Genomic DNA, 22,700 nt, shown 5'->3' on the forward strand with positions numbered 1-22,700 from the left:
GTAGATCTGCAGCGTGAAGGCGAGCCAAATCCTAACCTTCCAGGAAGCCGTCAAACAGGTGCATGAGGACAGGAAAAAGGAACGAGGGGATCGTAAGGGAAATGAAAAACCGATGGGGAAGCAGGTTCCACAGGGCAGCCCTGAGGCAAGGGAAACAGCTAGGGAGACTCGTCCGGAGCAGCGGAATACGAACAGCGGGAGTCCAGAGCCAAATTCGCGACTCCAGCGACCTATAGGGGGCGCCAGCACCAAACAAACATGGCGGCTGGGTCCAGGTCGCGTCGGCTGCCGGGCCGCCTGAATGGGTGGCGCATTCAATTTAACAGATTTTTCTTTTGTTTAATGCCCAATTTTATGGGTATTTGAACTGAGACGGTTAAGTGTAGCCGGTGCGCATAAACTTGCAGAGCATAGTTTTGTTTTGCCGGTGTTTTTTGTTCTTTTCTTGTCAAACTTTCGTTTCGGAGACTTCGTTCAAAACCGAAACTATGGGCTCCAGAGAAACGGTAATAGACTATAATTAGTTTCGATCATCTAAGCAAAGCGGCGATGGCTACAAAATTGTTCCACCGAGAGTAACTTTTAGCTAACTCGCATGCCTCGACCATGCGACTTATCTGTCCGCGAAATCGAGCTTTTGTGCGTGTCCGCGTTTCAAGAAACAGCTCCAGTCGCGTGCTCGGTCAAAAACACAGGTTGCAGGAAAATTACAAAAATTAAGCAAGCGCTTCTTGAGCCAAGGAGCATGTTAACCCGCTGGCGCCCCACTAAGCAGCTGATACTCGTATTTAAAATCAGGTTTTAGTAGCAATCGAGAAGTCATTTTGACGAATATGCGGATTATGTATTATATTACGTACTATGTCCCACTAAAGCGAGATTAGTATATTCTTCGGGGTGAAATATGAACTTAGTTAACTAACTATTAGGTGAACTGCTGAATAAAAGTATGTCTGACAGACAGAGAGATACTACTTAAACTTAGCCAAATGGTTCTAGCCGGTAGAACGGAGACGAATGCGGACAAACTGAGGAGAGTCGTCATCGGAGATTCACTCAGATTTCTCTGCAATGAACTTGACTTCGAATCCTGAACGGATAAAATGAGTATTTTTTGTGGCCGGCCAGCCTGAGCAATGTAGACGTATATTGCTGCTGGCTTCGACAGGGGTTATATTATAAATATTGTAGGCGCGATAGATTCTAATGTCGTGACAGCTTTTAACTTTGCGAGACGCGTCCCCCACTTTTGAAAGCAGAAAATTTCTCTCATTAATCATATGCAGTGAGCAGGCTTTCTGAATCAAGTAAGTGCGAAATCAGCCCAACTCCTTCAGTGGGGTCTTGTTCGGCGAAAAGCAGCTAAGATGAATAGCCAACGCACCGGCCGGCGTTAGTGGCTCAAACTTGAAGCTAATCGAGCACAACCAAACTGAAGAAAAGCAGCTATCGAACCTTCCCATTTTCTTGACTGCAACATTGGTGTTCCCTCCAGTGAAACACCTCGTCTGTCGACCTCAGTCCACTGTTCTACATCCTTATAAAGAAACCACTTATCAGTTACCAAGTAGTCGCCACTTTGAATGTGATTCGAGACAGACAAGAAATCAAAAAGATTTTCCGTGATTCCTCCCCATCCAAAAAAATGAAAGCACGCGACCGTGTGTTGTGGAGTAAACGGGCTTTCAAACACGTGATGGAAAGAAACAATCTACTGAGGCTTCACCACACTAATAAACACTCAGGCAAACTTAAGAAATTTTCGGACCTTCGTCAAATTACATTGCTCGCCCCCGCGCCGGCAGCACGTGTCGGCGAAAGCCACCAGAGACGCGGCGATGCGCGGAGCGACCTGGACCGACTGGTGCCCGGTTTTCCCGCTTGGCGGCGTCCGTTTTGCTGGAGTCGCGAATAGCAGCGGAACGCAAGGAAGGCCAGGAGGGGAACGCGACTACATCACTCTAAAACCGGTCTCTCATAAAAAACACTGTCCCTCTGATTTTAGAGGGAACTACGATACTTTCAGAGGGAAAGTTCTTTTTAAGAGGGAAATGGAAAAATAAAACAGCAACATCCAGTGGGTCACCAACATATTAAGAGAGACCAAGGAATCCGTTTCCTTTGTCCCTCTGAGTAGGGAAGACCGACAGAAAAATGCATGCTTGTCTTTTTATATTAAGAGGGGACTGGTCCTTCTTAACTGGACCAATGTAGTTCGGTCAAGAGGAGAGGTGCCGGCGCACTAATCCAGGACAAAGAGTTCAGACGGCGCTAAGGTTTGGCGCCAATTCACGGAGCTGGAAACGGTCGTGGCCGGAGAGTCGCAAGCGTCATGATGGTCGTTTGACTTCCTTCGGGTGAGTAATCCTGTTATACTGACGCTTTGTTTTGAGTACATTGTGGGTGAGAATAACGAGCCATCAATAGTTTCACTCTGGCTGTGAAATTTACGAGCTTTGCACATAGAGTGAGAGTTTTCAGTTTGACTGCAGCAGTCCGCGGTCGCTTCCTGCATGGATCTGCTCGTTCAGCTAGGACAAAGCGTCGCCCGTCGTTGGCCCTGCCGTGAGCCGCATGGCTGTCTTTTGCACAAAACACTTGTAACGGTATTGTTTGGGCTAGGGTGTCCCAATGTGTATGCTTCTCTCTTAGGCTGGGACCATTTTGTGTCCCACGCTTTTGTCTACTTTTTTTTCATTTCGAACGCGCGTTCGGTCTTCTCCCAGCTCGTGCTGCAAGTTTTGGGACTGCTACCCCGTCATTTCATAACCGACAATTTATTTGCTCTTTATTCGTAAGTGTGCATAGTCGGCATCGGGTACTACAAAGGATGGCATCAACCTCCCGAAGTCGAAGGGGAGATAAAGTTACCCGCTCGTCGGGCAGTCAGTGTTCGTAACCGTATATGGTAGACATTGTTAGCGTTGAAGAGGGTATCAACTTTTGCTTCAAGTGGGAGGCCAGCAAAAAGCTATAGTGTGTGTGTGTGTGTGTGTACGGGGGGGATGGAAGCGTCTAATTCAAATAAAATTTTAAAAAAAACTTATTTCGCGCGTTCGCTTTGCGTTGCCATGAGCGTTTAGTCCGGAACAGTCTTGTACACGTTACTCGAAAAAAGTAATCGATTACAATTACAATTACTCTTGGTTTAAAAGTATTCAATTAGATTACTAGATTACTTTCCAGAAAAAGTAATTGGGCATTACTTGAAAAAGAAATCGTTTCTTTTCCGATTACTTTTTCGTTACTTTTCCTAGTGCTCACGAAGCTTCGCACCGTGAGCACTCGGAACAATGAGAAACGGAATAAAAATCGGCTACTTTGAGGCACATCATATGAAGAGAAAGACACGTGTATATCAGGGGACGTTTATTTCATTTTAGATGCAACAGACACTTCTTATGTCTTGTTTAATTTAAGCAGAAGCTGGCGCTCGAAGTTGCAGTCGCTCATTTTCCCGCGTTTTCGGGTCAGGATGTCCGCTGCTACGCTAAACACCCTCTCCACAGGCGCGCTAGATGGCAGGGCAGTGTTAAACCTAATGAACACTTTTTGTAGGCGGGGGTACTCCTTCAGCATTTCCGTCGAACTGTCCGGAGAGCTGAGGTAGCGTGAGACTTCCCCACTGTCCCGGGTCGATCTTGGCGCCGAAAAAGCGAAGAAATCGTCAACAGGGGAACCTCCGCAGTCAGCGGGAGGTTCCTGTCCGCCGGTGGGCGATCCTCCGTAGCATGGGCGGTTCAGCTCGTCCATGAGCAGCTGAGCTAGCTCCTGCCGCTTGGCTTCGCCAAGAACCCAGCCGACTTTAAACCGGGGGAGCGCAATGGCTCCTAGCAACAGCTCCCGGTCGTTGATCAGGGGACCAAGCCTGTAAATAGAAAGTATCGCATCTGATAGGTTAACACAGTTCCGTCCCGCAAAAAGTGGAAGCAGATTATGCTTCTTCAGAAACTTACCGGTTCTGGATTCCATTAAGCAGTGCATTCACAAGCGGCGCGGAGAAAGCTAGGCCCGCCTGGAGAAGATGGCTGAGCCGCTGCTGGAGTACCGTGATCGTTGGCAGCAGGTACCCCATGAACATGAGTTCTCCTCTTTGAACCACGTCAATCGCACAGGCGAGGGGCTTCATGACCTGAAAATGCAATAGAGGGGAAGGTTAACAGTACGGATGTTTTGTTTACTGTATTGATACGCAGATCCCTCGTCATAAATTCAACCTCCTTTTGTGAAACGTAGAAATAACAGATATGGCACTCTCACCTTACAGTACTCTTCTATGAAGAGTAGGTCACGTGGACGCTGGAAGGGAGGAACTTGTAAGGTCCTGCATAACCCGTCGAAGTTTCTGCCCTCAGCATCCAACTTGTGCACGCACTCTAGCGCATCGTAGAGAGAGTTCCACCGCGTTGCTACGGGCCTTATTAATGCCTTCCCACAGAAGCGTCGGATGGTCTCGGCAGCAACCGCCGACTGTCCCTGCTTATTCCACAAGGCGCGGCATGTCCGCAAAACGGAGGGAAAAGGTCTCGAGAAGATTTCGTGACGCTCCGCTGCTCCGGTGTCGGTCGTAGCCACCGAATTTAGGGTGTGCGCAGCACATCTATGGTGAGGGGGGAGTCGGGCCTCTCCTTTGTCCACGTTTTCAAGCAGGGGTGCTACCTCCACGAACTCCAGGCCTTCATCGTCCTGCTCCGAAGGATCTAGGTCGTCAGACCCTGTGTTATAAATGAAGAAAATAATAGTTACCCAAAAGAACAACCTGCGTTTACTTTTTGAACGTTTGAACCACGACAACAAGCGGATACACTTTGCTGGTGGAATTTGAACGCTATATTGTATTCACAAAGTGGGTCTGCTTGTTGTCATAATCAGGTATATGCGTGGAATTGTACTGATGTGCTAAGCAAGCGCTTTTGCAATTCTATCAGTAATTTTGGTCAATAAATAACAGGCCGCTATTACTGTATGCGGCAAATATTACCTGAAGGCTTTTACAAAATTGGATCCATTGTCGGTCACGACCTTGGTGACTTTTCCTTCAAGGCCGTACTCCTTGAAAACCTCCAGAAGAAGGTCTGCAATCTTGTCGTGCGTGACGCTGCCCGTCATTCTTTGGCAGATCAGTACTGCAGAGTTCCTCTTCAGGGAAGCCGGCTCGAGCCAAGAAACTGTCGCTGCCAGATAGCACCTGCGAAAAAAAAAAAAATATTTTGTATAAACTGTACTGCGAAAACAAGAACCCGCCAGCTTAATCGCCAGTAGACAATACTGGTATTGTCTGAACATTAAGGTCATATTATGTCTCTTAAACTAGTTACGTATTTTAGCAGTATCAGCGCTTTTATATCACCGAATTTAATAATAATCAAAAAAAAGTTTCCGCGACAACTCACCTTCTTGGTTTTTTTTTTTTTTTAAGTGAACATAATTTAATTGAATTGAATTTATTTCAGCCGCACTGTGCCGAGGACGCCGGACAAAAAGCTTAAATGAGGAGACTTTTATAGTTAAATACAGAGACCAGCAAATACAAACCCACGCATATAGCTTTGAAACGAACATTCTGGATATGCGACAAGAACGTACAAGGAATACACGATGTTATCTTAAAGAGGCTTACCGTCGGAACGATGTCCAGCAGTCGGCGGTCGCAGTGACGCAAGGAACCTCGTCGAAAGCTTTCCGCAGGCTTGTCTTCATTTCTTCGTATCTCTCGTCGATTCTCGCCATCAGCATTCTCCGTGTTGGTACCGTGTTTTCAGGGGCCAAGGTATCCACAAGTTTAACGAAACTGGGAGCCTCGACGACAGAGAAAGGTTGCAGGGAATCTACAACAAAATTCACAATCAGGCTGTCCAGCTGCTTTTGAGGCACCCGCCCGCTTGCAAAGTTGAGGGTAAGTTGTTTCGGCGTGGACGTCGAAGCAGCTCCAGACAGCTTCCGTTTCCGCGAAGAGTTCCCAAAGTCAGCCAGATTCCCGGGGTGTTGACTCTAAAAGAACGATTGTGGTTAATACATAAATTTAAAAAAAAAAACACATACTGCGGACATGCACGGCTAATAAAACATACCTTTACGTGCTTCCGCAGGTTCGAGTTCGTCACCATGGAACAAGACAGGAGCTTTTCTTTAGGCTTACAAAGTAAACACTGAAATGTGAGGTTGCCATCACCTCGCTTTTCCTTCAGCACAAACAAGCTTGCCAGCTGCGGCCACGGAGACACGGCGTCACCGACCTCCCTAGCATGAGCCATCTCTGTATAAAACACGACTGAAACATCGTGTTTTATAGCCGTAAAATTTCTAAGTTCCGAGCTATTCACCCGGGAACGCTTTCATCCCTCCTTGGTTGTAACAGAAGCGCTGGACTACTCATAATCTCGATCCACCCTTTCCGGATTCCCGTATTCAGGCTTTCTGGGTGTGATAATGCATGGGCGTGGTAGAGCGAGCTCGAATATTTCTTGAAGTGCGTGTTTGCGCTCTTTGTGGCTTATTGCTCTAAGTTAGTACAAAGAAGCAGCTTCTCCCCTTTTCTTCCGTGTGGCGCCTTTTCTTTCCTGGAGTTTCCCACTAAGATAATGATCCGGCAGCGGCTGTCACTTCTGCCAAAGGATACGAATTCTTAGAGCTCACATTTATAGTCACACCTTAGCATTTACATTACATGGCTTTGGTTATCTTGGAGGCAGAAGAGTGTAGAGAGTTAATGGAGACAAACATTCTACATTAACCATCGAACTTCGCACTGAAAGGCTTTTGTCAAGAATCCGAACCTGACAGACCGAGTCGAAATCCAAGTTCCAACAAACCACTCTGCGAACTGTCCAGACAAAGAGCATGACCTCCTTTCGTAGAGCTCGACAACAATGCCTTTATTCTCTCGGATCCCAAAAGCTTAGAAGCTGATAAAGTGGAGATGTCTCGTGTCTCGTGACTAGGTTGGCCGAAGGGGGGGGGGGTTAGGAAAAAAGTAATGATTACAAGTAATTCCATTACTTTCAAAAGTAATCAAATTACTCTTGTGATTACTACAAAACAAAAGTAATCAAATGAATACAGAATTACTTCAAAAAGTAATCAATTACAAGTAATTTGATTACTTGGAATCAGTACCGTACAAGTCTCGTCCGGAACGACGCGACTGTCTGCTTAAAGAGGGGAAGGGAGCAGCGGTAACCCCGGGAGCGCGTGTTTCCTTTTTTCTTTCCTGGAATGTTTGTTTTTTGTTCATTATATTTTGACGGTCGCGGCGGCAAAGCTACCGGTCTCTTTTTTTTTTTTTTTTTTCGGCGCCGACCATGCTTTTGTTTTGGAGATTTTATGCCTGTTGTTTGTTTTCGGCTTTGCTTTCTGTGGCTGGTTGAATTTCTTTTTTCTGTGTCGCAAACGAGCAAAAAATATAGACGAAAGATTGCGTTTTTTTTTTTTTGTATTTCCAAGCGTTTTAGGGCTAGGTTGACAAGGGCCGTTAAGTGACCGTTACAAATCTTGTTTTCAGAGTGGGGCAATGACTGCGAACGTTGACATGAGGGGAATAAGTCGGGGGTTCTGCACGGAATGCTCATGTAAAGAGTTCTACCGGGACCCTGTGCACTGTGGAACGCACCACCCGGAGTGGTGTGCTTACTGCGGCCGGGCGGCGGAGAAAAGCTCACCGGAGAAAAGCTCACCGGAGATAAGCTCACCGGAGAAAAGCTCACCGCAAAACCGGCAGATGCGGAGAAAAGCTCACCGATATTTTCTTAGCTTAGCTTGATTCTGTGTCAAACTTGGCAATTTAACACAATTCGCATTCGTCACTTCATTAAAAATATGTCCTCGTTTTTGTAATATTCTTGAGGTTCATTGGGCATATTTACTATTTCATCAGAAATTAGTAATCACCCATTCTGTAAATTATTGAAGCCGCAAGTATAAAATCAGAATATCGTACACCGGTAAAAAAGGCAACAATTTATTGACAGCTGAGGGTGCGCCGTCGGTACTTCTGTCAGATAAAGAGGTTTGTTTTTTGCGAGCCAATATGAATAGCAGTGTGTGAATCGCTTGAGGTCCAAATATTCTGTAGTGCCTAATAAATAAGTAGATGTTTGTTAATGTCATCAGTGTCGGCTACGCTGTTTTCTTTTTGTTAATTTCACTAACAATACTTTAGTTGCGAGAACAACTTCGTCCTGTCGTGTTTGTTGTCTTCACTCCGTCGTCGTCGTTTGAGCGGTTTTCAATAGGTATAACGTTTACCAACTCTCCCAATTCGCTACCTACCTTACAAAAAAAATAGTTCTTACATAGCTCACGAGTAACAACGGTGACATTGTGCAGCTCTGAGGGTCATGGGTGGCTCACCGTAGAAGGCGCTATCACACAAAGGGAACGTGTGGAAACACCATGCAGCACGAACGGCTAGAAATCGTGCATGTCCGTGGAAGCACGAACGGCTAGAAAGCGTGCATGTCCGTGGAAAAAAAGAAGCCTCGATATCCTATTCACAGCTTTATCCTGCTTTCAAATGTTAACAAAAGCTTCAAAGAGAATTTCAGGCACCGCGTTGTTGCGCATGCACTTTTGGATTTTCGGCATTTACACCTTTGATTTTTAGGTTTTAGGCAGTCATCATTACGTTTTTTTTTAACTTTTTTCTGTTTTTAAGTTTATAGAGATTTTAGTTAGCCTTTCATTGCATAAAAAGCCACAAAACACACTGTCCCGCAATTATTAATTTGGGAGCAATATACCCAATAAGCTTAACAAATATTACAAAAGAGGACATTTTATTTTTTACAAAGCTGACAAATTTTAATGATAATAAATTGATATATGTTACGCTCGATCCAACAGCCTCTATATAAAAAGAAGAAAAAATATCGGTGAGCAAATGTTCTCCGCATACGCTCAATGGCCGGTGAGCTTTTCTCCGCATCCGCCGGTTTTGCGGTGAGCTTTTCTCCGGTGAGCTTATCTCCGGTGAGCTTTTCTCCGGTGAGCTTTTCTCCGGTGAGCTTTTCTCCGGGATTCACTGCGGCCACCCGCCCACCGCTCACAACGAACTCGGTGAGTATGAACTTTTTATATTCTGGTATGTATGTAGGCTCCATTCACGTTCTGTTAGCATAAACGTTGTTTCTGAGAAAAAAAAATAATAAACGAATGAATTGCATAATTGATTTTGTTGCTTTCTAAAAAAAAAAATGCACCAGATCTTTTCTGCAGCTTCCAGCCGAAAATAAAATCCATGTTTTCCAAGGCACATGGGTCTTCTCATGTTCCGCTACTACTAAGTGTGTTTTCGTTTTGTCTTGGTAATACAAAAACGATTTTCGTAAAATACTTAAAATAGCAGTCAATTCTCGTGTCAAATATCAACAGTCGCAGAAGTTACGTCATGAGCTAATGCCACTCGCTATTTTATCGTATAAACTAAAGCGTAATATGTTCAGGCCAGTGCTAAAATTTTGTTTAAAAATATATTGCTTGTTTCCCACAGGAATTACCACGTTTTTTTGCGTTTTTTAAATGAAAAAATTATAAACATATCCAACGCTATCTCTGCATAACGTAGCGCAAGCAGCCCTAACCGAATCCCGGACAAAAGCTCACCGGACAAAAGCTCACCGGCAGAAGCTCACCGGACAAAAGCTCACCGGACAAAACCTCACCCATTTTTCAACAGACCCGGACAAAAGCTCACCAAGAGAAAATTTCGTGTTGGTCTTACAGAGAAACCAAGTTTAGAAAAAAAGGCGATGAGCCTCCTTTTAGCGAATTCGGCCACCGCGAAGCGGCGTGTACGGATAAGTCAGTGAGTAAACATTTTTGTAATGAGCCGCCGCAGACTGTCGCCGCGAAGCGGTGGGAGTAGAGTGCCTTCATGCGCGCTTCATGAAGGCTCCCTAGGTGGGAGCTTGGGTTAACACGTAAGCAGGGGGCTTGGGTTAACACGCGCACCAGTGATACACGCGTGAAGTAGAAAAACCTTTTTTAAATAGCGTGCCCTTTTCGATAAACGGCATATCTCTAAACTGAGGCTCTGCCTTCATGCGCGCTTCATGAAGGCTCCCTAGGTGGGAGCTTGTGTTAACACGTAAGCAGGGGGCTTGGGTTAACACGCGCACCAGTGATACACGCGTGAAGTAGAAAAACCTTTTTTAAATAGCGTGCCCTTTTCGATAAACGGCATATCTCTAAACTGAGGCTCTGCTTTCTCTAAACCGGGCTTCAATAAAACGTCCCCGTTCTCTAAAAAATGTTTCGACGAAATGGCATTCGATCAACCGTGCTAAACCCTTGCGTGAGATGAGGTACAAGTTCACCTAAAAATGGTGCAATGTCCATCGCGTCCGCATTTTATTTCAGCCCGTGTTTCGCCCGGGTAGCGAAACAAAATCAGGTGAGCTCTTGTCCGGGTCTGTGAAAAAACGGGTGAGCTTTTGTCCGGTGAGCTTTTGTCCGGTGAGCTTTTGTCCGGTTACCGCCCTAACCACAGGTCAATATTTCACAACGAACTGTTACCATATTGGCATATTCAAAGGCATGTGATTGTCTGAAACCTTCAATGGGAAACTAGGGCCCTTTCGTGGTACTTGACACCATTCATCCCCACCTACTCATGGGCAGCGGCATAGCCAAGGGAAGGAAAGGGGGGGGGGGCGGGGATCTTAGTTTTGCGCCGCAGCATAGTGCCAACCCCTCCCCCCCCCCCCCCCCCCACGCACGCAGACACACACACTTTGGCATCATGGAGGTTCCCAGCGTTTCAGCAATCCCCCCCCCCCCTCAATTCGAAAAACATTCCTTGCTACGTCACTGCACGTGGGGCTCCGTCTGTCACCATTTTTCCATCGAAAATTTCCGGAAATCTCCTCTATGTTTTCAATCGAAAAACAGCAAGCTCTGACACATTGGCATCTGGCGGAAAGTTTATGTGGAGATTAAGCGTTCAGCAATGCGTAGTTTATTTCTGCGGTGAAAATAGCATAGTGTTTTTTATGGACGTTCTGCCGAATCTCCAATATTAAAGTTTCCTTCCCAGGAAAGCTTGACAACGTTCAGGAGAGACCTTTTCAGGCAGACCTACTTTTAATATTGAAAATTATTTTCTGTTATCTCATCTCTGTTATAATTTTACCCGAACATGTTCTCAGGTTTGCTTAAAACTTCATATCATCGATTGACCAATATTTCAAATTCTGATCTTAAAAATGCAACACCAAAATAGAGAGTGCAAAAGAGGAGTCCCGAACGCCTAAAACGCTTGTGCACTGAAACGTTTAATCTACCAAGCAGCATTCACATGTTACCTCAGCCGTTAGCATGCACAATTACGCATCCAACTCTTAAAAGCTTTCACAATACATTTTTAGAAACAATTGGTGAGGTAACATGTGTTGACGTTGACGTCCCAGGAGGTAGTGCAGAACACGCCCTTACTTCCGAAAAAATGGATGAAGATAACGAGAGTAATGGAACCTGAATATAACACATCATTGTTTTACTCTCTTTATCTATGATATTCCGCAATATGGCAACGATGAAATAATTGTTCTAAGGCCGTTATGACAAGTGGCATTACTGCTTAAAGCATGGAGAAGTATGCAGTGTTACCAAAATTGCTTCTATTTTGATCATCTTTTTTTTTCACTTTTTTTTTTCAGAGGCCATGGCGGTCGGGGGTGTAGGCCCGTTTGTCATGTGCGGATTCGTCATCGGCCAACTGGTAATAGGCCCGTTCGTCACAGCGGAACATTCGTCATAGGGGAATTTGTCACTAGGAAAGTTTGTCACTGTGCGAACCGGATATTCGAATTTGCCCAACTTAATTCACTTGGCTTTGCATGCAATAAAAATTAGTACGTTATATTTTATTTTACTGAAGAGAGGGAACATCCAAACAAGTCACCGTTGTACTTAGAAAACAACAGGTTTATTGAGCGAAATAAAAACAATTTAAAATGCGATATTCCGAGCTGCCGCCCTCGAGGTTTCAAGATTGCGACCATCGTAGCGGCTCACAATGATCTGAAGACGCCGGCTACAGTCGGCGTCCTTCTTCGACACCCTCGAAGATGTCGCGCCTCCCTCTGCTTGAGCCAGCTTCATCTCTGTCAAGGACTGCTCTTCCTTGATGCAGACCAGGAAGCGCAAATATTGGGAAAACTGCAGCCCACGTTGCTCTGGCATAAAAAAAAAAGGACACACACACTCGTGAAGGAAGTTTTTTGGGTGGGCACCGTACTGAAATTTTGAGCATTTCAGCACAAATGCCAAAATGTGCTACAGAAAACTTCCAAGTTCTCAGAGGATTAGGTCAGGTCTTACGTGCAGTCCCCGTGTTGTTCGTTTTTGGTATTTCTGCTAGTGTTGATTCCCTGACTGACCAAACCAGAGGAGGGAAGGTGGCCGATGACAAGCCGTTTCGATGGGGTCTCCCGATATGCACGTCCTCGAAGTAGGCCGCCACGAGTGAGGCATCGGTGGGGAAAACCTCGGGAAGGTTCTGGAAGGCCTCGGGAATGTCGGCGATTAGCAAGAAGCCAATGCTGGAAGCATTCTCATATGAACATCCACAAGAAATCAAGTAACCATCTGGCTTAACTGAGGACAACAATAAGGCATATAAATAGAATTCCGCATACCAGAACAGCAAACTCTTTATCCGAATTGTAGCGACTCTGGTGACCACTGGAGCACATTTTCCTGTACACCGACTGGGATAAGTGAAAAAAGCATCCCTGTATCCTAACGCCGGCAATCAAGACTTGTATCGCGTTGATGGCCGCTATCTCGAAGTCCGTGTAAGCCACCTCAAGGCAGTTGGACCCCATGTGAATCAGCTCGACGTCGAAAAACCTTAAAAAGAGCGAACATATTTTGAATTACTTGAACACATATCCAATAATAGGGCCACTCAGCGTTTCGTTTTATGCGTTTATTAGAGCTCTTGAATGCTTAACTTCTGTAGGTGGCTTCAGATTTGTTGGGCAGCAAGCCGTAAACCATTTGCACTACCACGCCATTGACTGTGGCATGCACCATGTACAGTTGGTAAAACTGTGCCGGGGTGACTTTAAAGGTCCCGTCCGCGAACCACGTAGTCGCCTTAGCCAGACAGCTCGAGTTGCGCTCGCTAGCAAAGATCAGGATTCTTTCGCTGTCGCCCTCTCCGCTGTCGTGGAGGAAAAAGGAATCCCCTTTGGCTGTGGTGTGCATAGAGATAAAACAGTCATTATTATATGTCACGCACTGTGATTTTGCGCTGTAATACACTTTACCTTAAACTCTGTGGGGCATTCGTATGCCGGCTCTGCAAGATGGTGCGTTGTACTCGAAATTAACTTGCTGCCTTTCCTCCGAAGTGCGCCGAAGTGTTGACGGTGCGGGAATCTGCGATGCAGTGCCGTCACTGACACAGGCAGCCGCATCCAGAAGTCTTTGGTGCGGTGCCAGACGGCCTTCCACTGGAATAAAGAAGGACGTTAGTGAACTTGTTCTGCGAATATAAGAGCAGGAACACATTCTGGTACATACCAGCCTTTTCCTTCATCTGATGACGAACCCGAAGCACGTTTATCTCGGGGGTCATCGGCGTGCGTATGGTGACTGGAATAAGAGATTACACGAGTCTTGGCGTGATCGGTAACTATCTTAGTTCTACAAACTCCCCTTCGCCGGCAGGCCCAATACAACGTAGTTTCGTCAACCTTAATGCAAGTGCAGGAATGTCCTTCGTGAAGAAGCATATCGCCACCTCTCCTAGTAGTAACAACCTCCACTCAGGAATCGAGAATGAGATGGGAAGCAAAAGAGATCCGTCTTTTATAATCCAAGAGCAACCGGCATGGTAAGCCCAGTAGCGGGGTACACAAAAAAAAAAAGGAATGGCCTTTGGTGGGTTTTTTCTTATTGTGAATTTAATGTACTCTAAGTTCTTTCGTTAGTAAGGCGACCCAGATAAGACAACATGCAGGCTAAAGGCTGCATGTTGCCTTATCTTGGAGTCATTTCGTTCCCATTCGTACAGTAGTCAACCTCACTGACCTTGTACGGATTTGGTTGGGTGACCCCTTTCCTAACTTCTTTAAGAAAACAAAATAGAAAAAAAAAACTTTCCCCTTCCGAAACTTTCCTAAGAAAACAAAATATATATATAAGAAAAGTTTAACGATCCTGGGGTCCAGGCACTTAGCCAGGATTTTGTTTCGGGGGGGGGGGGGGGGGGGGGAGGGGGCGGTTTATGACAAAATGCTGTATGAGGGGGAGGGGGGAGACGAGGTCCCAGCGAAATGGAATTTGGGGGATGGCGGGCCCCATGTCCCCCCCCCCCCCCCCCCGGCTACGTGCCTGCTGGGGTCATTGAGTGACGAACTGCCAGCGTGACGAATCATCCGATGACGAATGTTCCGCTGTGGCCAACGTGCCTGTTACCAGTTGCCCTATGACGAATCGACATGTGACGAATGGGCCGTATCCCGGCGGTCGGAACCTCCGAAATGGGAATGCAGAGATCACCCGAAAGGACATCAAGGATTGAAATGCCCACGGCTTCCACAACGCAAGTAATTCATCGTTGCACACCTTGCAAGTTTGAATCAAAATTTTATGCCAGATTTGCCGAGCATGTCCGACGTAATCATTGCAATGAACGCATACCATGTGGAATATGTCATTCTATGTTTTCAAACCTCACTTGCTACAAAGCGCACGTGAGTGTGTGCACAGGCGCATTTGCACCTCAGCCGGAGCTCAGCCAAAATTGTCCTTCCCCCCAGAACTCGTATGTTTCCGTGGATGAGCGACCAACCACTGCCGAGGCCAGCAAGGACAATGTACCGATATCGAACGAGGGGAAGCTCTCGAATCTGTTTAGAATGCTCGAGGGAAAACATAGGTGCACAAAAAAAAAAAAAACTATTGACGATGTTGTCTCTTGGGTATCAGAGATCTACACGTTGAATGACATTTCTTTAGACACATCTAGCTTGCACTCTGATAAAACCAGGAAAGTGTGCATCGCACAGAAAGGAATCTACATCCCTCCGGTTGTTGTGAGCTTTCCAAGCGGCAGAAAAGGGTATTACATCCCATTGAATAGTCTGATATCAAGCCTCATGAAGCACCCAGAGTTTCTACCTCATTTCAAAAGAGCTCAAACTGGCACGGTGCAGGGTGGTGTCTTGAGAGACATGAAGGACGGCATCAGGCCACGATCACATCCCGTTCTAAAAAAAACACGCGTCAAATGTCCTCACCATGGTCATCTACAGTGATGACATTGAAATTGCAAATCCGTTAGGCATGAAACATTGCAATATGGGGAAACTCACTGTCTTCTACATTATGTTTACAAACTTGCCACCATCTGAACGGTCTAATTTGCACAAAATCTTCTTACTGGGCGTGGGCCTTTCTAAAGACATAAAGACACTGGAAGGAAAAGCGGCCATTCTGCGTGACGTCACGGACACTACCAACACGCTTGCAGACGACGGAATTAGGTTTGACACTTGCGATAACGAAGAGGTATTTCATGGCTGCATTCTTGCCTATGCTGGTGACGCCCTTGCATGCAACAATATCGCTGGGTTCAAGGAGAGCTTCGCGCCGACAGTTCACCACAGTTGCCGCAGTTGTAATTTGACTTCGGCTGAGTTCCCCGGCTGCTTGTATCATGGAGAATGCCCACTACGTTCTGATGAACAAATAAAAGCTCAGGTCACAAAGCTTGAAAATGCGAGCTCTGCGGCGGAACGCAGTGCTCTGTCCACTATGACAGGCATCAATGGGCGGTCAGTGCTAGCAGAATTGAGACACTTTTCACTAACACGTGATTTTTTGTGTGATCCATCTCACATTCTCATGGAGGGCATTATTCCCAAAGAAATTCACTTGTTTCTATTTTGCGCGATTCGCACAGAACGATGGTTTTCTAGGAAGCAGTTAAATAAAGCTATCTCGCGTTTTGATTTTCATGAGTCAATAAGTAAGAGCGACTACCCACGTTGGTTCGAAGCCCAGCTGAATGTTGTATCATCGGGGAGTGGATCCCTTATTCTCCTTCTCCACTTGCCGTTGATTTTAAGGTATCTTGTTCCCTCTGGTGATGTACCTCAGCTACGCTGCTTGGCTTTGTTGTGTCAGATAACACTGATGGTTATTTCTCCTTGCGTAACGGCGGAGAGTTTTACAGACGTGGAATATCTAGTAGCTGAGCACCAGAAGCTGTACGTGGAGTGTTTCGGTAAGGGCGCATTCATTCCCAAGCTGCATATGCTTGTTCACCTGGTTGAACAAATTCGCCAGTTTGGTCCAGCTAGGCATCATTGGACAATGCGGTATGAAGGAAAAAACGCACTACCGAAGTCCAAAAAGTTCTTCAACTTCCGAAACATCCCATTATCTGGAAGTGAAATGTTCCAGCTTAATCAATCATATGGGCTTTGGAATGGAGATGGAACTGCAAATCTTTAAAGTGATGATTTGGCCGGAGAAGAACTTGGGTGCCAGGTAACACTTACTGAAGCGTATGTTGATGCTGGCTCGGAAGAGGAATGTGTTGGAGAGATTGCCCATGCTGTTAATCTTGCTGTGGTGAACAACACTAAAATCAGAGTGTTTGATATCCTAATTACTGGGGAGTGTGGGAAATCACCCGTGTTTGTCAAGGTTCTGCAGATTGTCCAGTGGGGCGGAAATGTTTTCTTTTGTTGTAGACTGCTTTGTACCTTGCAATTTTCAGAAAAGTTAAATGCTTTTGTTGTTCGTGAAACGTGCCACCGAAAGGTTTTCCCATCTGCAAGTTTTCGCTTTCCGTGGCCATTTTATGCTTACAATACTTCTGACCATGGTTTATGTTGCATTGCCCGTTGTCTTGACTTCTGCCCTCTGAAGTGGTTCTGTGAGGCGTATCTGTGCGTTTTGCTTAACATTACCATGCTTTGCCAAGAGAAAAATAAATAATGGTTCTTTCCTCACCTCCCTTCTATCCTTGTCTGGTTTTTGCTTTCAGCCATCTGGCGCAGCTTTGAAACCCTGGACGGACCTACCAGAGTTCTCACGTGTTGTAATGCCTCTCCTCACGGGAGAGTGTCTGACGGCAAAGGAACATAAGAGGCTGAGTGAGTAGCTTCGGGATGAGATCATTGAAGTTCTCGAGTAAGCATTTGTGTATGGGCAATATGAAATGGTCGACGCTGCCTATTGTTTTACTTTCATTCGTGTCTCATACGGTAAACAAATGGTGTATTTTTACAGAACTTGTTCTTTTGTAAGTTTAAACTGTGTCAAAATAGAATGCTCGTTCACCCAAAATAGACTAAACGTTGAAAGAATATATAAATTAAAAATTGCATTAGCGCACGGGTCTTGATTTCCCATAACGTAGCTGGTGCAAGTTGGTACCATGTTCAATAAATAGGTTTGAAGCTATATTTACCTCCTGCAACCGGTATCGCAGTAGTCAAGAGCTGATCGTGGATGAGCATTCCACAGTGCTGAGGTGGAAGTACTGTGACCTTGGGAAGGCATTGTCAGAGAGGTTCCCCGACATCCTGTGGGAAACCTCCAAGCCGGGAACAAAACAAAGTATGACGCGGGGGAAGAACATTTGGGTAAGCCTAGCGAATTTGCTCTAAGAGTTGAACTCCTCCCTACAGCAGTTTGTGTTTACCTACAATTTTAGCAATATCAGGCTAGTGACGCACCTATTTTATTTTTCAGGCAGTGTTCACACACCGGCTGAGCATGACTCGCAAAAAAAGGAGACAAAGGAGAGCGACAAAAAAGAAAAATGACAGCAACATGTTAAGAGCAGTGCCAGCAACTGCAACCATCTCCACTGAGGAGGCATCTGCTGAGCTTGATGTACGTTTATTTTCTCGCGTGTTTCGTGTTTGTAAACCACAATTTTGATACAGGTCCTGAATTCCTTCGGCGAAAACCTTGGGGCCATCGATATAACAAGAGTGGTGGTGTTGTTGAAGGCGACAATCGAAAGAAGAAATTCCGTTGCACTTGATGCCTTGCCGAACTACTTTTGTCAAGAGGAAGTGGTAAGTTTGAAGGACACTTTAGTTAGGCAACGCTATATAGTGCATACAGGCGCTCCTCTTCAGGGATAAAGTCGCGCGTGCAAGGTTGAGAGTTCACTGACAATCTACATCCACGCACAACAGAGCGACATACCTTCATTCGGACTTCTTCTCTGTGGTCCCCAAGTGGTTTAAATGCCAGAACCTATGTTTCGAATGCCAGCCCCAGTTTGACCGAGGGAATATTTGAACACTTTCAAGGGCTCTAAAGAAGCATGGTCGGCTTTTCACTACCTTGTTGTCCGCTGTAGGATACTTTAAGTTTGGTTGACTACAATTTTGAGCAAACCTCGTTCTCTGCAAACTTCGAACGTTATGGCAAAAACAACGTATGTTTGTTTTATATAATATATTTTTTTAATTAAAGTTTTACAAAATTACACTAAGCCCTGGTCAAGATCAAACCTCATAAAATTGTTTTTTGTGCGAGTTTGTACTCGCACGAAAAACAATTTTACGAGGTTTGATCTTGACCTGGGCTTAAAGGAGCTGTGCAACGATATTTAATTGGAATGTTTTTCACTTGACACGAGCTTACTGACACACCTGGGACTCAAGGATACTCACACGCAACGCCACTGGCCAAGAAACTCCTTTGTTGCGGTGTAATTTCAAGGACAAAAGCGATCATTTTCCTTCAATCTCTCCTTTGCAAAATTTGATGACGTAACGTGGGGATCGCAGTACACCCAAGTGACGATATTTGAATGCGGTTCATAGATTGGGCCCGAGCATCGCGTGGGCACTCGACTTGGGCTCGTGATAATTGCTAGTTCGAGAAGCATTCGGGTAGTGACCCGTGTCCAATCGCTACAACGACGACAACAGCCGAGCCATAACAATGTCTGGAGCTCAGCGCGTGTCCTGCGCTCTGCCAACCCCAGCGCGTGGCTATGATCAACACTGGCGGCATATAATCGGCTCCAGATCACGTGGCCGCTTGTTCTGGCTGCGAGTTGAGGGGGTGAACGCTGCTCGATTTTCTTTAATTTTTTTCTGGGACTTCTATTGCGTGGGGTGAAAAACGAACGCGTGTTTCATAGGTCATTAACGTTAGGGATCCGTTTTAAACGGTATTTGCGTAAAGTACAAAAATTGTTGCATCGCTCCTTTAATTAATTTTTTTAGAACTTAAATTTAGAACCTTTATTATGTGAAAACGAACATACGTTTTTGGTGCCATAAAGCTCAGTAAAATCATAAATCCTTGCTTTATTACCTACAGTATTTAATAGTTATACTATTTTAGATGATCTATTGAGTCACTACCAGATTGGGTTTCAAACCTCTTAACTGTTAGCATTTTATTTTCGCACTTGTTTCCTACCGCCTGCTTAAAAACAAGTGAAAGCGCTTCATTACCTTCATTGTAATTCCCTCTCTTTGTATCTAAAAAAAAACACTATGGTTTCTCATTCAGCTGAAGGTGGAAGCAGAGCTTCGGTTCCAAAGCACAATGGTCACGATGCTGGGAAAACTGGAGGAGGTGAACCAAAGGGCCTTCTGCGGAGTCTACCCAACAACATTTTTGAACATTGAAGACCACCTCCGGTCTCGATTGGCCAGAAGTTCTCTCATCACCACGGTACGTGAAAAAGCGGATGCAAAAATAGAAATGTAATTTCGACGCTGACACAAGTTTTGAACAATTACTGCTTGCAGGACGAGCGTACCCCAGATGAAAGAGTTCCAGGACCCAAGATTTTCTTCGGTTCGGAAAAACAGATCGTTTCTGGGAACCGGTCAGTGAAACTCTCCTCTAGCACGACTCTGGAGGAGGCACTAGTCATGTTCTATGCGTGTATTACATAAGGGGACTCTCCTATCCTGCGGCATATGGACAAACCCTTGGGCTCCTCCAGTGTCTGCTCGTTGAAAGTGACGAGTTTCCGACTCAATTTATGTCGGAGAAGCTCAGAAAATTGCTTATGGCCGTTCAGAAACAACAGAAATTCTGAGCTTCTGCTGATTGCAAGAAACGCCGGGTAATTTATTTTAAGGCTATAAAGCATGTAACTACACTCTAATAAAACCCCATGAATCTACTTTCCCGAACAACACTTGGATAGCCAATCACCATAACTCACGGAGGCAGCTCAGCGAATCACGTTGCCGAAACATATGATTAGACCAAAAACGCAGTCCGAGTTCTGACATTAAGCAATAGAAAAAGTCACGCTTGCATTGCTTAGGATCACAACTCAGACTGCATTTTTTTTGTATAATCATATTTTTCAGCATTGACATTCACTAAACTGCCTCCGTGCGTTAATGTGATTGGCTTTCCAAGTGTTGTACGGGAAAGTAGACGCACGGGCTTTTCTTTAGAGTGAAGTGTTATTTTTGGCGATATCCGCTGAAGAAAGGCAATTTCAGCACGGCCGCAATGTTACTGCTTATGATAGCCAAGAGGGGTCACTTTGCAGCACGAAATTGTTTGTGTGATAACTCCTAAGAAACGCCAATTTCCGGCTTAGTTCTAACGTCTTTTTTATCTGTGTAAGCTACTAAAAAACCGTTATAAAATTACTATTTTTATATCAATTGTATTGTGTTATGCCAAATAAAACACGTGTTTACTTTTAAAGATTGCTACTGTTTTATTTTTCATATTGATTTCGTTTATCGAACATAATATACCGATCAATTTTCAATTCGGCTACGCAGCATAGAATAACTTGGGCTAAACAAAATCAGCGAAAGTGCGCGAATTGCATCACTGTACTGCAGCATGTCAGCTGACAGTCAAAACGCGAAGGAGCAGAAATTCTACTATAAAATAAAAAATATAACCTAAGCCGGGGTCACACTGCTTATACATCATGCAAAATACCCTGCGCAGACATGTTCCGTAATGAGTCACCGCGACATCCGTGCTTCGAATGTCATGTAACAAAGCTACCTCTTGAATTGGTTGCCTCGGGAGGAGGACGACGAAAAAGAAGACATCGCCGGCAAGCTTTGCGCTAGTTCGGATCGAGATCGCCTTTCACGGCATCCCGCCTTCGCACCGCCGCTCTCTTGATAATTTTTCGGGTGGCTCCCTGACCGTCGTTGTGCGCCCAGATCAACTGCTCGCAAACACAAGCCTGGGAAGTAGACATCCCTCGCCGACACCACAAGACGACCAACGGAACAGCGACTGCTCCCACGTTCAGCCCCTGGGAGGACGGAGGGTATCCTGCGGCCTCCCATACTCATGCTCTCACCGGCGTCGCAATTTCGGGCTGCCGTCGCCATGGCTACGCCCCCAATCGTGATTGCGGAAAACGACACCAGTGCGAACACAACGGCAGCCGGTCATCTCGACAACGGTCAACAACCTGCGGAAGCAGGGACAAGTGGCAAGCTCGTGGACGGCAGCAAAGGAAATCATGACAACTCAACTTCCTACGACACTTCTGACTCTGACATGACTACATCAGGCCCAGAGGACCAGGATGACGAGGACTTCATTTCTGTGAAGACAGGACGCAAACGGAAGCGCAAGATTGAGAGCGCCAGTGATGAGGAAAGCAGAAAGAAAGCCATCGTTTCACTCGGTCTGACGGTCATCTTCGCACCGCAAGACCCGACGATACTTCTGAACAAGCTCAACGGCCTGAAGCTCACGGAGGCTCTAAATAGTCACGCCCCTACCGAAGTTGGTGAAATTCGCTGCAACAAGAGATTGAACATACTCGCGGTGGACACACGAAATCAAGAATCCACAGCGTCCTTGCTACGAATCAGGAAGCTCGTCGGCATTGCAGTGCGGGCATACGAGCCTCGGAATCCGAACACTGCTGTGGGCATTATTCGGGACGTTGACGCAAGCATCTCGGAGAAAGTGTTGCTTCGGAACCTAAGCGCGAACATGACGAAAATCACGCAGATGCGTCGTTTTCCTGACACGGAAACGGTTCGCGTCACTTTCGCTTCTGCGACCCTACCGGAACACGTATTTCTGGGCAGAGTACGACATAAGGTCGAACTATACGTTGATCGACCAGCGCAGTGCAGGAAGTGTGGCAAGTTTGGACACGTCAAGGCAGTTTGCACTCGCCCCGAGGTGTGCACCAGATGCTCTGGCTCCCACGCGAGCGAAAGATGCGAAGCCGAAAGGGCCAAGTGCGTGAACTGCAAGGGCGCACATGAGGCAACCTCGAAAGACTGTGTGATCGGGCAACAAGAACGAGCCGTAAACAAGTACAAAACAATTAACAAAGTAGACTTCAAAACTGCCCGAGCTGCCGTCCGAAGCCGCGGCCAGCGCAACATCGAACACGACAACTTGATCGTTCTTCAGAACCGTTTCAGTGACCTTTATGATGAGACGCAGGACCTCCCCCCCGAGCAGAGCAACGCATCACAGAGTGAAACACGGAGTTCGCACCCTGCACGGCGTACATCATCAAACCCTGAATCAGTCTCTCGGGAACAAGGTGCATCGAGAGAACAGCGCGTGGAGCCTCCAAATAGCATTAGAGAGCAAGGCACATCCCAACATTCATCGCAGCGCACAGCACAGCGGAATTCATACAGTCATGCGCTCCGCACTGCCTCTGCTCAAGCACAATCACAGCCAACCAGCAACCGTAAAACCTCCCGAAGCGCGACCGGCAACGAACAGCC

At 45.9% G+C, this 22,700-nt stretch overlaps 1 protein-coding gene and 1 long non-coding RNA gene across 2 annotated transcripts; both read right to left on the bottom strand.

Moving 5' to 3' along the window:
* Positions 1–4,977: 4,977 nt before the first annotated feature.
* LOC120843251 lies at positions 4,978–6,254 on the bottom strand. Its single transcript, XM_040214539.1, has 3 exons — positions 6,237–6,254; positions 5,621–5,991; positions 4,978–5,188 (listed from the first exon to the last, which is right to left on the bottom strand). The coding sequence occupies exons 1-3, from the start codon at positions 6,252–6,254 to the stop codon at positions 4,978–4,980; spliced, it is 600 nt and encodes a 199-aa protein (XP_040070473.1).
* Positions 6,255–12,953: 6,699 nt separating this feature from the next.
* LOC121833486 lies at positions 12,954–13,763 on the bottom strand. Its single transcript, XR_006076731.1, has 3 exons — positions 13,528–13,763; positions 13,272–13,457; positions 12,954–13,196 (listed from the first exon to the last, which is right to left on the bottom strand). It is a non-coding gene; the product is annotated as an uncharacterized LOC121833486 (long non-coding RNA).
* Positions 13,764–22,700: the final 8,937 nt, after the last annotated feature.

Source organism: Ixodes scapularis, unplaced genomic scaffold, assembly GCF_016920785.2.
Source record: "Ixodes scapularis isolate PalLabHiFi unplaced genomic scaffold, ASM1692078v2 PGA_scaffold8__174_contigs__length_109621045, whole genome shotgun sequence".
NCBI lineage: Eukaryota > Metazoa > Arthropoda > Arachnida > Ixodida > Ixodidae > Ixodes > Ixodes scapularis.